Consider the following 12,979-nt stretch of genomic DNA (forward strand, 5'->3'; position numbering starts at 1 on the left):
CAGTCCCAAAAGCGCCCGGACTGCATCTTCAGTCGACGACACAAACGACCTTCCCTGCCGCAGCATTGGATTCCATATATTCATGGGCCGCGCCAGCTTCCTCCATCTTGAACACTTTGTCTAGGTTGAGTTTGAGCTCGCCCCGAGAAGCAGCATCTACGATCCATTGGATCGGAGCGTTTGCGACGTCGATGGTGGCTGAACCGAACATTGTCAAGTGCTAAATAGAAATAGCCATGAATCAATGCAACCTCGCCAGCGAAGAAAAGGAACAGCGTACTTTGGAAGGAGCGAGCGTCATCATCGGGTCGAATTCTTTGCACGTCCACTCGCCGGACACGCATCCAATCATGGAGACAACCCCTGTCGGTGTCAAGGACTTACACGAATCCACGAGCGTCGTCCCCCCAACCAACTCAACGCACTTGGTAGCGCCACCGCCGCCTGTGAGTGCCTTGACCTGGTCCGCAATGGACTCGCCCGTTCTGTCCACAATGACGTCGGTGGCGCCAGCGGCTTCGACGGCGTTGATTTTGCTGGGGGAACGGGTGGTCGAGATGACCTTCTGGCAGTTGAAGAGAGAGGAGCGGGCGAGCGTGGAGCAGGCAAGTCCGACGCTTGTTGTACCGCCGCGGATGAGGAGAGTGTCCGTCGGCTGGAGGTTGAGGGATTGAGCGAGTGTTCCCCAAGCTGCAAAGAACAGGAGTGGGTTGGGTAAGTATTCAATGAGTGCACTGTGCCGTGGCGCACCTGTGAGAAATGTCTCTGGTACGGCAGCAAAATCTGCCCAGCTCATGCCTTCAGGAAGCCGCACTGGCTGAGAAACGGCCGACTTGGGTACGAGTGTATATTCCGCATATCCACCTATGACGGAGTTCAGCAACCAGGATAATAGATAGTAACATTAGGGAATGTCCCCTCACCGTCGAATTGACGTCCCATGCCGCCCATGATAGCTGCTACGACGTCGCCTTTGTTCCAGCTGCCTCCACCCGCGTCCTCAACCAGGCCAACGCACTCAATTCCAAGCACACGAGGAAATGTTATCCCAGGCGAATGGCCTTGCCGAGTGAATAATTCCGACCTGTTCAGGCCAAAAGCTTTCACTCGAATTAGTACATGACCTTGTTTTGGTGCAGGAGTGGGATGGGACACATTGTAGACGAGTTTCGAGGGTGGTATGGGGGCACTAGGGCACACAACTGCGCGCATGGTCATGGTTCGGGCAAAAGCCATATTGGAGAGGCTATACATAGAAAGTGGGGTGATTGTGACGAGTCAACTGGTCATGTTCCAGAACTCTTAGGAGATCCATGAGTAATGAGGACTCTGACATCGGATATGCCGTAGAGAACATATCGAGGAAACATACGATGCTGAGAAGCGGTTTGTGTGTTATAGAGTACAAGAAGTTCAGCTGGCCCGTACGGGAGGTCTATCGCCGCACCTGTTGCAGCCCATTCCGTCAGCCAGCATCACTTTTAAGGGTGGACGAGTTTGTGCTGAGGCTGGTCCGTGATGGCCAAGTACAAGGATTACGACACGCTTGGAAGTGGCTGCAGTGAGGCTTCTGATATCATGACAGTAAGGCGAATATATTGGATATTCAATTTTCATTGTCAATCGGTCAGTAATTTGAGGAGCGTCTCAGCTGGGCCATGGGAGCACCGAAGCAGGGGGAATGGACGCATCGTTGTGGAGGAGAGTGACAGCCAGCTTTGTCGGGCCGGCGGGATTGCTGGGCGGGTTGTTGACGTGTATTTGGGCGCAGTCTTGTTGATTGGCTCGTCAAATGGACTTGGAAATCTCTTGCTTCTTACCTTCATGGTCCTGGTGACAGGCGCAATACATGGCTTTCCAGGCATCCTACATTCTGGCTGGCTGCTTCCTGTCCATGGCGACGCCCCTTGTCTGGAGTTTCTCCGTTTGCCTGGGATCTGAGCCGACTCTGTATTTAAGGACTCGTTGACCCGTCTGGATCTAGAAGGCTTCGACTGGATATTTTACCAGCCAATCCCCACTGACTAGCGACTTGGGTTGTCCTAATGTCGAGTTCCTCTTCGTTTGATTTCTCGTCCTCTACCACACTCTCTTACCCCTCACCGGCCTACCTACACGTCGGCGGCCACCTCCAACTCTCCACATGCGACGTTCGAAGTTACACAGATGGCGGGTGGAGAGAGCTTTACGAGAGCGATTCTTTTGGCATGGAGGCGCCCCCTGCCTACCAGCGTGAAGATTCGAGTCTTCCCTCTTACCACCATGCTGTGAGACGAGTTCCAGCACCGACACCCACGCCGCTAGCAAAACGATTGCTTAAATTCGGCTTCTGTGCGTATTGTCGTTCTCTGGCACTGGAAGCGTCCTTATAGAGCTCTAGTCTTCCCCCTCCTATGGCTTGCCGGCGCCATTGTTATGTTTGTCGCATTCTTCACCCGACGAGCCGCGCGACAATCCTCTTCGCTTCTTCCAGAGAAGATCACGCACCAGAAGGATATCGCATACGACCGCATGCTCAGCGAAGAGATTCGCTGGGGCCTCCGTTGTCTATGGGCGTTCTCCATTATCTCGTGCATCGTCTCAGGCATCATTCTTGCTGTTGTCTTTTGATAATTGCCCCCGCCCCCGCCGCGCCTTTATTTCGTTCGCAACGCTACATTCTTTAACGCTACATTCTTTGGAACACTGTAACCATACTCTCACAGCGTACCCGCTGGCACTCCTTGTAAAGTCCCTTCATTACCATTGTTGTTGTGCTTATATATTGTAGAAACATTGACCCTCCGTAAATATTGTATATATATCCTACCCTACAGAAACGCCTGCTGTCGGTTCTAATATATACCAGTACTCGTTTGACACCCTGACGTGAGCACCTAATGTACGCTTTCCGATATCCCACTCTCACAATATCGGACTGGATAATTATCCTGAAGTCATGAGGAGCTCTGACGAAGCCCGCAATCCGAGGTTTCTCCCTGTCCTTCTCTCATCTACTATAGAATCAACACCATGGCATCGTCTCGTACCCAGTCGAATTCCCCGCAATGCGTGCCGTTCATTCTGGGCTGCCTCTGCTGTGTTTACTTTCCGCCGGGGTGGACGCCGCCGTGAAACCAGTCGCAGTCAATGGCCCCTCCCTGACTCTGTTATTCCAAAATTCGCTCAACCACACCGAAAACGCGCTCTCTCCTGGTGGCTTCATCGTTATCTCCGATGTCACAGGGCACTCTGCTACAGTTGCTTGCCAGAGTCTGTCGGAAACCCCTGCTGTAGCTCGGTCACTGTCCGCCACGGCTTCGCAGGACCTGGTCGATCTCCTACGCTTCCAGGGTGGCACATCACAACGATTCTGGATTGGCGATGAATCCAATAACTCAAAGGCGCTCGGTTTTTGTCAGACTGTACAAGTCACAAACAATGGGCTTCGGTTCGCTGCAGCGCCCTGCTCGAGCCATCTACCAGCGGTGTGTTCGCAAAGCGCGCCCTTTAGTAATGCGAGTACTCGGGACACGTCCGCTCAATTCCAGATAGCGGTGAACAGTCGTGGAAAGCGGTTTACTGGGTGGGAGCTATAGTGCTTCGATCATGATCAGGAGTTCTGATCCTTTCGCCTACTAGCTACCGCGATTTCGCTTCTTTTAGGTTTCTCGGGATTCCGTATGGTGAGCCATCCCGCATACTCTAAAACAGTCGCAGAACGGCAACTTTGTTCCATAGCCAATCCTCCAAAGAGATTTGAACACTCCACGCTATATTCAGGCACCCAGCGTGAATTCGACAGCACTCGACCTGGAGCACACTGCGTCCAAGCAGGCGACTCGAACGTCTCCGAAGACTGCCTATTCTTGAATATCTTCACACCATTTTTACCTGGGACGGATGGAAGAAGCGTTAAGCGGAAGCCCGTCATGTTTTGGTCAGCTGGGGTCATTCTTCAATGTGTGGGTGCAATGTGGATTAACTTGGAGTCGTGTACGTACAGGATTCATGGTGGCGCGTTCACTGGTGGCACTGGGTCTGACGCCACGTTTGACGGCGGGTCGTTGGCCTCTCGCGGCGACGTCGTGCTCGTCACCATCAATTATCGCCTGTCAACTCTAGGCTTCCTCGCTCTCGATGATGGTGTCGTCAACGGGAATTACGGGCTTGTGAGTCTTGACATACGCCTAACATAAAGGGATAAATTGAGTCTTACCAACGAGTTTGTCGCTTTTAGGCGGACCAAATCATTGCCCTGAAATGGGTACAACAACATATAGCTGATTTCGGGGGCGATCCTGGTCAGGTTACGATTTTCGGACAGTCGGCGGGCGCAGCTTCCGTACGCGCCCTACTTGGTTCGCCGAAGGCCAAAGGGCTCTTCCATGCAGCCATCCCTATGTCAAATTTAGCAGGAGCAAGTACGTATACTACGTGCCACTACTTGATTTTCCGTTGACACATCTACTGCAGATTACGCCACGACGTACAGTAAATACTTCACGATCGAAGAGGAGGCGGCAACGGTCGCTCGACCGATCATATCAGAAATAGGCTGTGCGAACGACGATCCTGCCGCAGTCCGGGCGTGCTTATTAGCGGCCCCTGCAACACAGCTGGTTTCCTTGCCAGATGTGGCTAGGTTTATCGTAGTAGATGGTACTTTCATCACGTCTGATGGTTTACAGCTGAGTGGGAAGGCTCCTGGTGTCAGTAAAGTGCCGACCATGTGGGGATGGATGGCGTTCGACGGAGCACCGTTCATAGGGTTCCCAAAGGATGGGCAGACGCTAACACAAGCCCTCACCAGCCTCTTCGTGACGAACGAGACGGTGGCCGAAGAGATTGCTCAAAGCTCCAGCCTTTTCCCTATTCCATCCACCACGAATCATACTCTGGATATTTTCAACGTCACGTCGAGGATCACGACCGATCTCGAGTTCAGGTGCCTCGACCAGGCCACGGTGTTTGCGGCGGTCAGAAACGATGTGTTCAAAAGCGTGCATATGTATCAATTCGATCGCTCATATCAGGTAATCACATCTTCACAGCATATATATTTACTTAAATGACACGCTTCTACCAGACACCAGGTTTCAGCCCCAACCCACCGACATGCGAAGCTCCCATTACCACCTCACATCCCTTCGGCGATCCTAGCCTACCGTATTTACAGTGCCACTCGGGCGAGCTCTACTACGTCTTCGGGACCCTTGGACAATTTCCACTGCCGTTCAGAGATAATGACGACTTGGGATTCAACCAATTCATTCTGGACAGTTGGGCGTCGTTTGCGCGCACTTTCGATCCAAACCCCTCGGAATCGTTCTTACAGGCGAGAGGCTTCGACGGGACGTTACTCCGTGTGAGGCAGCAGAGGAGTAAATGGCAGAAAGTAACCAAGACGAATTTGAACGGGAGTCAGATCCTTCGGCGTTTGAACTTGCAAACGGGGGCTAGTAGTTTCCTGGAGAAAGCCCAGTGTGAATTCCTAGGCTTTCCGCTAGATTTCTACCTTTAACGTTCTAGGATGTTACTTAAGTACGTCGCGCAAAAACGTGTAACAAAATTCCATTCATAGGTGTCGGCGTCGCAAAACGTGAAGTGAATCACAAAGAGGTTAGATAGAAGCAGAGGGGATCAGAGAGGTTTCCTCTTTGTTACTTCCGAGTCTTTGACTGCATGTAGCATGATCTTGTTTGGGAGGTTCTGCATCATACCTATATGGCCCTTGGACCATTCATACGAGATCGCGTAGGCAAAGATACCGCCGGTGCGATTAAAACAGGTCGAAGAGATCGGCGCTGGCGCTTTCTTGAACGCTAGGTGCAATTTTTAAAGAGAATGACTAGAGGCAATGCGGGCGTTATCGCTCACGGGTCGGAAGACGGCATCGAGCGTCTTTATCCCATATGTTGATGTTTCCGTCAGACCCTATCTCTGCTGAGCACAACGAAGCGGTTCTTTATGTGATGAACGTCTTACCAGCACTTGCGAAGGTTCCTTCGGTGGGATGAAAGGATATGTCGTTCACTGCATAAACGAAGGAAGATGTTACTCGGCCATTGACCTTCTCTTTGTCTTCACGATGGCATCTGAAGGTATAGTTGCTCCTGGGAAAGGAATCAGCGATCCAACGAGGGTTATGCAGGATAGTCAACCGACTTGGCCTCGCTCTGGTCGACGAACCTATAAGAAATTAAAGTAAAAATTTGGGTACCTAACACATCACCTACTCTACAGCCAATCGTCCCTCTACACTGCCAACGACATAAGCGGGCTTCGGGGACGCGGTGCAACAGGCAACAACCCTCGTTTGAAACTTCAACGGCGACATAGCACTCTACGTTCTCGATTAGTGATATGTCCGTTAACCATTGCTGAGGCTGAGAACTGACCTTCAACGCGACGTTCGGTCTGCGAAAATCGAAGACTTCGATGTGACGAGCAGCTGTGCCTACAACCATCAGAGGAAATAGAACATCCATAGAATACAATCTTTCGGGAAGTTGAACACTCCCTATTGCATTGGGTGTTCTGAGGTCCCAGTACTGCGAACAATGATTACCAAGGGTGAAGCAGGAGACGCATCGTTGAACCGTACTTTGATAGTTCTGTCCCAACTTCCGGTGGCCAGAATACCGGACTGGGAGTCGATCCATTTCACGGCCTTGATAGGGGCGTCGTGCTGAGCAACCTGTATTGACTGGCCAGTGAACGGGTCAAACATGAGTCCGGCATTATCAGCACCTCCTGAGAATAGCTTGTCTCCAGCCTAAAGATATTGTTCAACTTCTTGTTGATATGATCGAGTGGAGACAACTCACAGAGTTCCAACAAACGCTCAACACAGGGCCTCGGTGAGAGTACATGGCCTTGTACTGTGATTGGAGCGAGTTGTCCACTTCATAGATGCGGACCTGGCGAGAGATGTGATTAGGGGAAGAAGACACAGATGATGAGGCTAACCGAGTTGTCCCAACTACCTGCCGCAAGGTAATCGGCCCGACCAGAAAATGACATCGAGGAGATCGAGTCCGAAGGAGGTTGCGGTGCTTCAACGTCTCTCTGTGATTCCGTGCTCATTGTGCAAGGAAGGATAGAGATGCAAGAAAGCTCGAAAGTTGAAGAGCGAGAGGTAAATATAGGAAGCCAGGGTCTGCTCGAGTCATCCGCGTAGTAACCAAAGGGACCCTCGGTACCGTAAATCGCATCGAGATTCACCAGTCACGTAAAGGTCGCTTTCCTTCATGAGGTCGAGAACATGCACTATATATGGGTTACTGAGGGGAAGGGCTACACTCGTTCCCTTAGCAGAGCCTCGAATTCCATCCGTGGTTCGATAGAAAGAAGAAAACAGAGCAACTTGGAAATATAATGGTCTTTGAACACGGTATCTGCGGTTTTCCAAATTACTCGTTGTGCCCGTCGCTTGCGGTGTCCCGGTGGCCCCCGTTGATTACGTCGCGTGAGGAACTTATCCTCAAGGTGCGTCGAGTACTGCAGAAGCAATGCAGCGATTGTATGAGCGCAACTTTCATCCAGGAAGTTCTAGGGCCGTGGCAACTCAGATTCATCTCTTGGAACCAAGCATTAACGTGTTCGGATCCGCGATCGAGAGAAAAATACCAAGGATATGATGCTGCCCAAGGGAAAACAGTGAGGCATCAGTAAAACCGCACATCGGCTTTTTGGTGGCTTTCCATTTCAAGCCGTTCAAGCAATAAGTCGTCGTGTTCTTCAAAAGCCATGTCCCTGGCTTTTTGAGCCCCTCAGGAGCTGCTAAGTTCAATGCTTGAGAAAGTAAGCGGTTCTTTGGGAAGATTAAGTACAACTCAAAAGGTGAAGCTTGGGCCTTAAGGAAAACTCACAAGCAGAAGGCTGGATCGTAAGGCAGCGTCAAGCTCAATTGAAGGGAAGAAGCCCGACCAAAGCCCGGTAACGTGGGATTGCAAAAGATGCATTACATATTTGTAGACTATATAACAATAGTTTACATTCAGTCATAATACAGGGAGTCGTGTATTGAACTCTATATGCAATCTAAGTGTGCGGCGCAGTGAACGAGTGACTAGAAGTAAATTTGAAATAAGAATGCGTTGAGAAACTCGAACCGTACCGTTTTATTCGTGTTCTTCGAGTTCGTCGAAATCGGACTCGAAGTCATGGATAGAACCAGATCAGACGGTGGAATCAGACTCGTCACCATCCCATCAAACCTATACAGACTGAAGTAGTACTACGTGTAAAATGACCTAGAATCCGAATGCGTGAGGGCTTGGTGAGGCTGAGGTGAAGACATCGATCATTGTTCAGGCGGCCACTGCTCTCAGTTCCTCCTGCACGATCGACTTAAAGGAATCTTCTCCAGAACCTTCTCCAGCACGAAAAGTCCCAATTTAGGGAGGGAAGGCTTGATTTCCAGCTACACACAAAGAGGCGATCCCTCCAAACTTCAATCGTTTGATTTTGTTTGTTTGTACAGGCAACGCTTTCCTATGGTCTTCTCGTATTCCCCTCAGTTCAGAAAGTCTTGTTCCTGAAAGAAGTTATATCTTCTCTGTGGGATGCGCCTCGTGCATAACACAGTTAGAGAGTGAGCATCCATTGTAATGCTAAATGTCTCACTGGCTCATCTTGATGATTTGGACGGGTTCACCCCGCCTGACCGAACTTCTTTCACTGCGTATGTACCATTCGACATTGACCCAAACATTTGTTGTATTGTTCGGAGAACGTCGATCTTGCGGTTCAAGTTCTCCGTATTTACATGCTCTGAAAATACTTCAGTCTGGTTATCGATTGTCATTCGAGAAGGCTATATCTTCACATTCGTACGTAACCGTGGCTCTTCAACGTCTAAAAATCTTTCTACACTCTCCGAAGGAGTAAGTGGCAGTGTATCATTCAATTCCATAATCCTAAACTTGTACAAATCACAGAACTAATATTGGCCGTGATCTCCTTTCCCCTCTCCCTTCAATTAGGTGAATGGGACGTTGATGGACCTGGTGCCAGGAGTGAAGCAGAAGCCCCCATCGAGTCTCGTCCCGCAGGAATTGAACGTGTTACAGCTTCCTCCACACCCGCCTCTGTCGCAGAACGCGACATCCGTCGTAGCCATCAGGCAGGTGGTGTCTGGAGCGTTGAGACAGGCACTATTTCCTTCGTAGACAGTACAGTCGCCTCCGCAGACGGACCCACTGCGGCGGTTGCAGTAGACTACCCTCGTATTGAGGGCGCTACGCTTGGCGAGAGGTCCTTTGGCGGTGCCGGTGAAGGTAAGGACCGCATCTGTAGTGCGGAGCCAGTTGTCGAGTTCTGCATTGCTGACGATGGATGCCTCGACGTCCCTGTTCTGTTGAAATACAGGTCAGCAATGATCGATACGTGCAGCAAGATTGGCAAGACCATACATACATAGGCAGGGCTAGCAAGGACCATGGTCGCGAGCGCGACAACGGAGACGAGTCTGAGAGTGAATTGCATTGTGTAGAGACGAATCTGCTGAGTGTCAACTGGGAAAGCTGACTGTCTGAACCAGTAGGTCTTTGAACGTCTTTTATACTGTCCTGCGCTATTTCAAAATGGATTTATAGGACGTACCGTCCTCGGAGGAACGAGGACGACATGTGAGGTCAAGAACGTTCCATATTTGGGCTGATGATTCTAGCGGGCTTTTCTTAAAAGGTTGGCGTTGTAAAAACTAGTTATTCTTAGGAAGGCCGCCATATGCGTTGTGACACAATGACAGGGATTTATCTATTCTTGTCACCCCGCGGCCTCAGTCAGAAGATATCATTGGCTGTATATTCTGATCATTCCAACGATTCATTGAACTGCGGGCGGTGATTAATTGAGTACCGGGTTCGGCATCTACTTCCTGGTACATATGGAATCGTTTCACCTCGATTAGTCGGGAGAACACAATTACGACAATCTGTCAGGCCAGGCGGAAAGAAGGCCAGCCCCACTCGGGGGGATGCATCTATTCTAGTAAAGGCCAACACTTATTTCAGTATATGGCATCAACTTGAGGATATACCATTCTGTAGGCCTGGGCACCGAGGACATCAATTACCTACCTTGCTGAAGTCGCCCTTCTCCATGTCCCAAAACTTGTTTCACTCTCTCACAGAGTTGGAGGAAGGCGGTTGTGCACCAGGACTCCTGGGGAGTGACCACAGGGCCTCCCTCTAGTACTTGAGACAATGCCTTGTAGAATGGGATTGGTGTAGCCACGACGCTTTTACGGAGACCGTGCGAAGCAGGTTTTAAGCTTTTGAATCCAGGACGGAAGCGACTTAAATCTGATCGCAATCCGCCTCGGGATGTTGCGGCTAGCAGTACCAGGATGTAGGTTCCGAGCCGGGCACCAATACTAGTAATTCAACCCCGCGAAGCCGTAAGGATACTGATCTCTGCTGTCTGGGTCATACGGTAAGATGCCAGACGCGAGAAGCGGCGGTCGATAAATGCTCCGTGCTTGTCTTACGGGGCGTACGGCCCTTCCAGGTAGAAAACCGCTAGAATCATCAGCCCAAATACGGAACGATCTTGACCTCACATGTCGTCCTCGTTCCTCCGAGGACGGTAGGTCCTATAAATTCATTTTGAAATGGCGCAGGACAGTATAAAAGGCGTTCAAAGACCTACTGGTTCAGACAGTCAGCTTTCCCAGTTGACACTCAGCAGATTCGTCTCTACACAATGCAATTCACTCTCAGACTCGTCTCCGTTGTCGCGCTCGCGACCATGGTCCTTGCTAGCCCTGCCTATGTATGTATGGTCTTGCCAATCTTGCTGCACGTATCGATCATTGCTGACCTGTATTTCAACAGAACAGGGACGTCGAGGCATCCATCGTCAGCAATGCAGAATTCGACGACTGGCTCCGCACTACAGATGCGGTCCTTACCTTCACCGGCAGCGCCAAAGGACCTCTGGCCAAGCGTAGCGCCCTCAATACGAGGGTAGTCTACTGCAACCGCCGCAGTGGGTCCGTTTGCGGAGGCGACTGTACTGTCTACGAAGGAAATAGTGCCTGTCTCAACGCTCCAGACACCACCTGCCTGATGGCTACGACGGATGTCGCGTTCTGCGACAGAGGCGGGTGTGGAGGAAGCTGTAACACGTTCAATTCCTGCGGGACGAGACTCGATGGGGGCTTCTGCTTCACCCCTGGCACCAGGTCCATCAACGTCCCATTCACCTAATTGAAGGGAGAGGGGAAAGGAGACCAAGGCCAATATTAGTTCTGTGATTTGTACAAGTTTAGGATTATGGAATTGGATGATACACTGCGACTTACTCCTTCTGACCGAATACACAGGTTTGAGTATTTGGGTAAATCATAGTTCACTACTTGAAGATAGTATTAGTTCAGGCCTCAGCGTTGCCGCTTTGCTGAACTTTATCCATTTGCAAAACCCCGAAACGAAGTAAGTAACAACAACGTAGCAGTGAGAAGAACTGACTAGACACGGTATCCGGTGCGAACGCAAACTGATGTACTGAGTATCCGCGTGTAGGCGAGAAGTCAAATATGTACGCGTATTGCTTCTGAATGGCTGAGAAGAAACGGTGGCGAAACTGGGAAGTAAGTAATCCTAGGATGAGGGCTGTTTACATAAATAGTTCCCACATTCAATGGTGAATTTGCGGGGCCTGTAAACAAAAGGCTCCGTCTAGAAACCAACTCGATGCTATATACGAAGCATAAGTTTGAGACGTAGCTAGGAAGTCCGCCCAACTCACACGCAAGAAATCATGCAACAGGTTGCAATGCGTATATAGTTCATCTGTTATGCTGGACGATCCACAAGTGCAAACCCATCATTGTTGCAACCTGCGCCTTTGAATCTCGAGCGCCCGAGCGAGGACTTGGGGTTACTTCCAGCCATCAGGCGTTTTGCGATGATCTATGTTTATCGTTGTATGAAACTTAGCGACACACAGCCTTGTAGAGATTACCCACATGATGGCTGTTTCATATCATATCGTATATAAGTAGCTGGAGTTCAGGAGTGCTGGTCAAACAGCAAGTCAAATGGCGCGCAGGTGATTCTCCCAAGACAATGATCAGATGAAGAGAAGCACTTACATCCACGAATAGTAGCACACTCCGCCGCAATCCCAAAGAATACGGGGACGTCAATCCACTGGACGACGACTCGCTTGACGATGCAGGATCGGACACCGTCATTCTGAAAGTAGAAATCACCACATCATCGCCGACGCTTTCCCTCTCCAACCCAGATGACAACTTCCGTCTAATTCTCTCCGTACGCGTCTTCGCCTCTCCGAGAGCGTCCGCCCCTATAACTATCGCGACTGGTCGCACTGCACTGGATGTAGATTCATACATTCGTGGGGCGTTCCGCCTTGAGTGTATCACCGATCCAAGCAAATCCATCGCACTATCCACAACCACACAACCACACTACGCTCGTACAGAGACAGCGAACAAAGATCTGGAGGAGATCGAATGGTTGAAGTTCGTCACTGTCCCCCCAAAGAACGCTGGCGTACTTCTGATAGAACACCCCCTTCCCTTGGAGCGAATGCTGAGCCGCGAGCCCACAGTCAAGTGCGAGGATTTGACACCGGGGTTGAAGTACCGTGTCTGGACGGATGAACGCATTCTCAACGACGTTGCGACCTCGTATTGGGGGGGATTGGATGGAGAGTTGAAGGATAAGAAGTTGTCAGATAAGCGCGAAGATGAGACATTACAGTTAGACCGGGAGGCACTCGAAGCTGACAATTGGGTTCTTGATCAAGGCGGGGTCATTGTCAGAGGCAATGTAGGCAAGCATGGCCCTGTATTTGAATTAGTGGAGTGATTTACCTGTAGGCTTACCCATCAAGCGATAGACCGGTTAGTGGACAACAGAGAAGGACATTTGCAAGCATCTGCGCCACATTCTACGTGCTTGATTATTTGACGTTTAAGGCCTTGATGCTCAAAATGGATCGAACATTGTTGCTCAGATCT

The 12,979-nt window shown here is 50.4% G+C and overlaps 7 protein-coding genes across 7 annotated transcripts; 4 read left to right on the forward strand and 3 right to left on the reverse strand.

The window, feature by feature from the left end:
* Nucleotides 1–28: 28 nt before the first annotated feature.
* On the reverse strand, nucleotides 29–1,254 carry PC9H_009524 (uncharacterized protein; the record flags this gene model as incomplete). Its single annotated transcript, XM_036779024.1, has 4 exons — nucleotides 29–220; nucleotides 281–690; nucleotides 751–864; nucleotides 924–1,254. 4 exons carry the CDS (start codon nucleotides 1,252–1,254, stop codon nucleotides 29–31), a joined length of 1,047 nt encoding a protein of 348 aa, XP_036628413.1.
* Nucleotides 1,255–2,045: 791 nt separating this feature from the next.
* Nucleotides 2,046–2,610, forward strand: PC9H_009525 (uncharacterized protein; the record flags this gene model as incomplete). Its single annotated transcript, XM_036779025.1, has 2 exons — nucleotides 2,046–2,331; nucleotides 2,381–2,610. 2 exons carry the CDS (start codon nucleotides 2,046–2,048, stop codon nucleotides 2,608–2,610), a joined length of 516 nt encoding a protein of 171 aa, XP_036628414.1.
* A 437-nt stretch (nucleotides 2,611–3,047) lies between these two features.
* Nucleotides 3,048–5,503, forward strand: PC9H_009526 (uncharacterized protein; the record flags this gene model as incomplete). The annotated part of the gene is made up of 7 exons (XM_036779026.1): nucleotides 3,048–3,577; nucleotides 3,622–3,665; nucleotides 3,721–3,919; nucleotides 3,986–4,151; nucleotides 4,220–4,403; nucleotides 4,456–5,015; nucleotides 5,069–5,503. The coding sequence occupies 7 exons, from the start codon at nucleotides 3,048–3,050 to the stop codon at nucleotides 5,501–5,503; spliced, it is 2,118 nt and encodes a 705-aa protein (XP_036628415.1).
* Nucleotides 5,504–5,622: 119 nt separating this feature from the next.
* On the reverse strand, nucleotides 5,623–7,068 carry PC9H_009527 (uncharacterized protein; the record flags this gene model as incomplete). The annotated part of the gene is made up of 9 exons (XM_036779027.1): nucleotides 5,623–5,804; nucleotides 5,860–5,916; nucleotides 5,968–6,095; nucleotides 6,148–6,171; nucleotides 6,219–6,325; nucleotides 6,381–6,533; nucleotides 6,587–6,757; nucleotides 6,810–6,902; nucleotides 6,952–7,068. 9 exons carry the CDS (start codon nucleotides 7,066–7,068, stop codon nucleotides 5,623–5,625), a joined length of 1,032 nt encoding a protein of 343 aa, XP_036628416.1.
* A 1,897-nt stretch (nucleotides 7,069–8,965) lies between these two features.
* Nucleotides 8,966–9,471, reverse strand: PC9H_009528 (uncharacterized protein; the record flags this gene model as incomplete). Its single annotated transcript, XM_036779028.1, has 2 exons — nucleotides 8,966–9,340; nucleotides 9,403–9,471. 2 exons carry the CDS (start codon nucleotides 9,469–9,471, stop codon nucleotides 8,966–8,968), a joined length of 444 nt encoding a protein of 147 aa, XP_036628417.1.
* A 1,221-nt stretch (nucleotides 9,472–10,692) lies between these two features.
* On the forward strand, nucleotides 10,693–11,198 carry PC9H_009529 (uncharacterized protein; the record flags this gene model as incomplete). Its single annotated transcript, XM_036779029.1, has 2 exons — nucleotides 10,693–10,761; nucleotides 10,824–11,198. 2 exons carry the CDS (start codon nucleotides 10,693–10,695, stop codon nucleotides 11,196–11,198), a joined length of 444 nt encoding a protein of 147 aa, XP_036628418.1.
* An 833-nt stretch (nucleotides 11,199–12,031) lies between these two features.
* Nucleotides 12,032–12,827, forward strand: PC9H_009530 (uncharacterized protein; the record flags this gene model as incomplete). Its single annotated transcript, XM_036779030.1, has 2 exons — nucleotides 12,032–12,042; nucleotides 12,098–12,827. The coding sequence occupies 2 exons, from the start codon at nucleotides 12,032–12,034 to the stop codon at nucleotides 12,825–12,827; spliced, it is 741 nt and encodes a 246-aa protein (XP_036628419.1).
* Nucleotides 12,828–12,979: the final 152 nt, after the last annotated feature.

Source organism: Pleurotus ostreatus, assembly GCF_014466165.1.
Source record: "Pleurotus ostreatus strain PC9 chromosome Unknown scaffold_7, whole genome shotgun sequence".
NCBI classification, from domain to species: Eukaryota; Fungi; Basidiomycota; class Agaricomycetes; order Agaricales; family Pleurotaceae; genus Pleurotus; species Pleurotus ostreatus.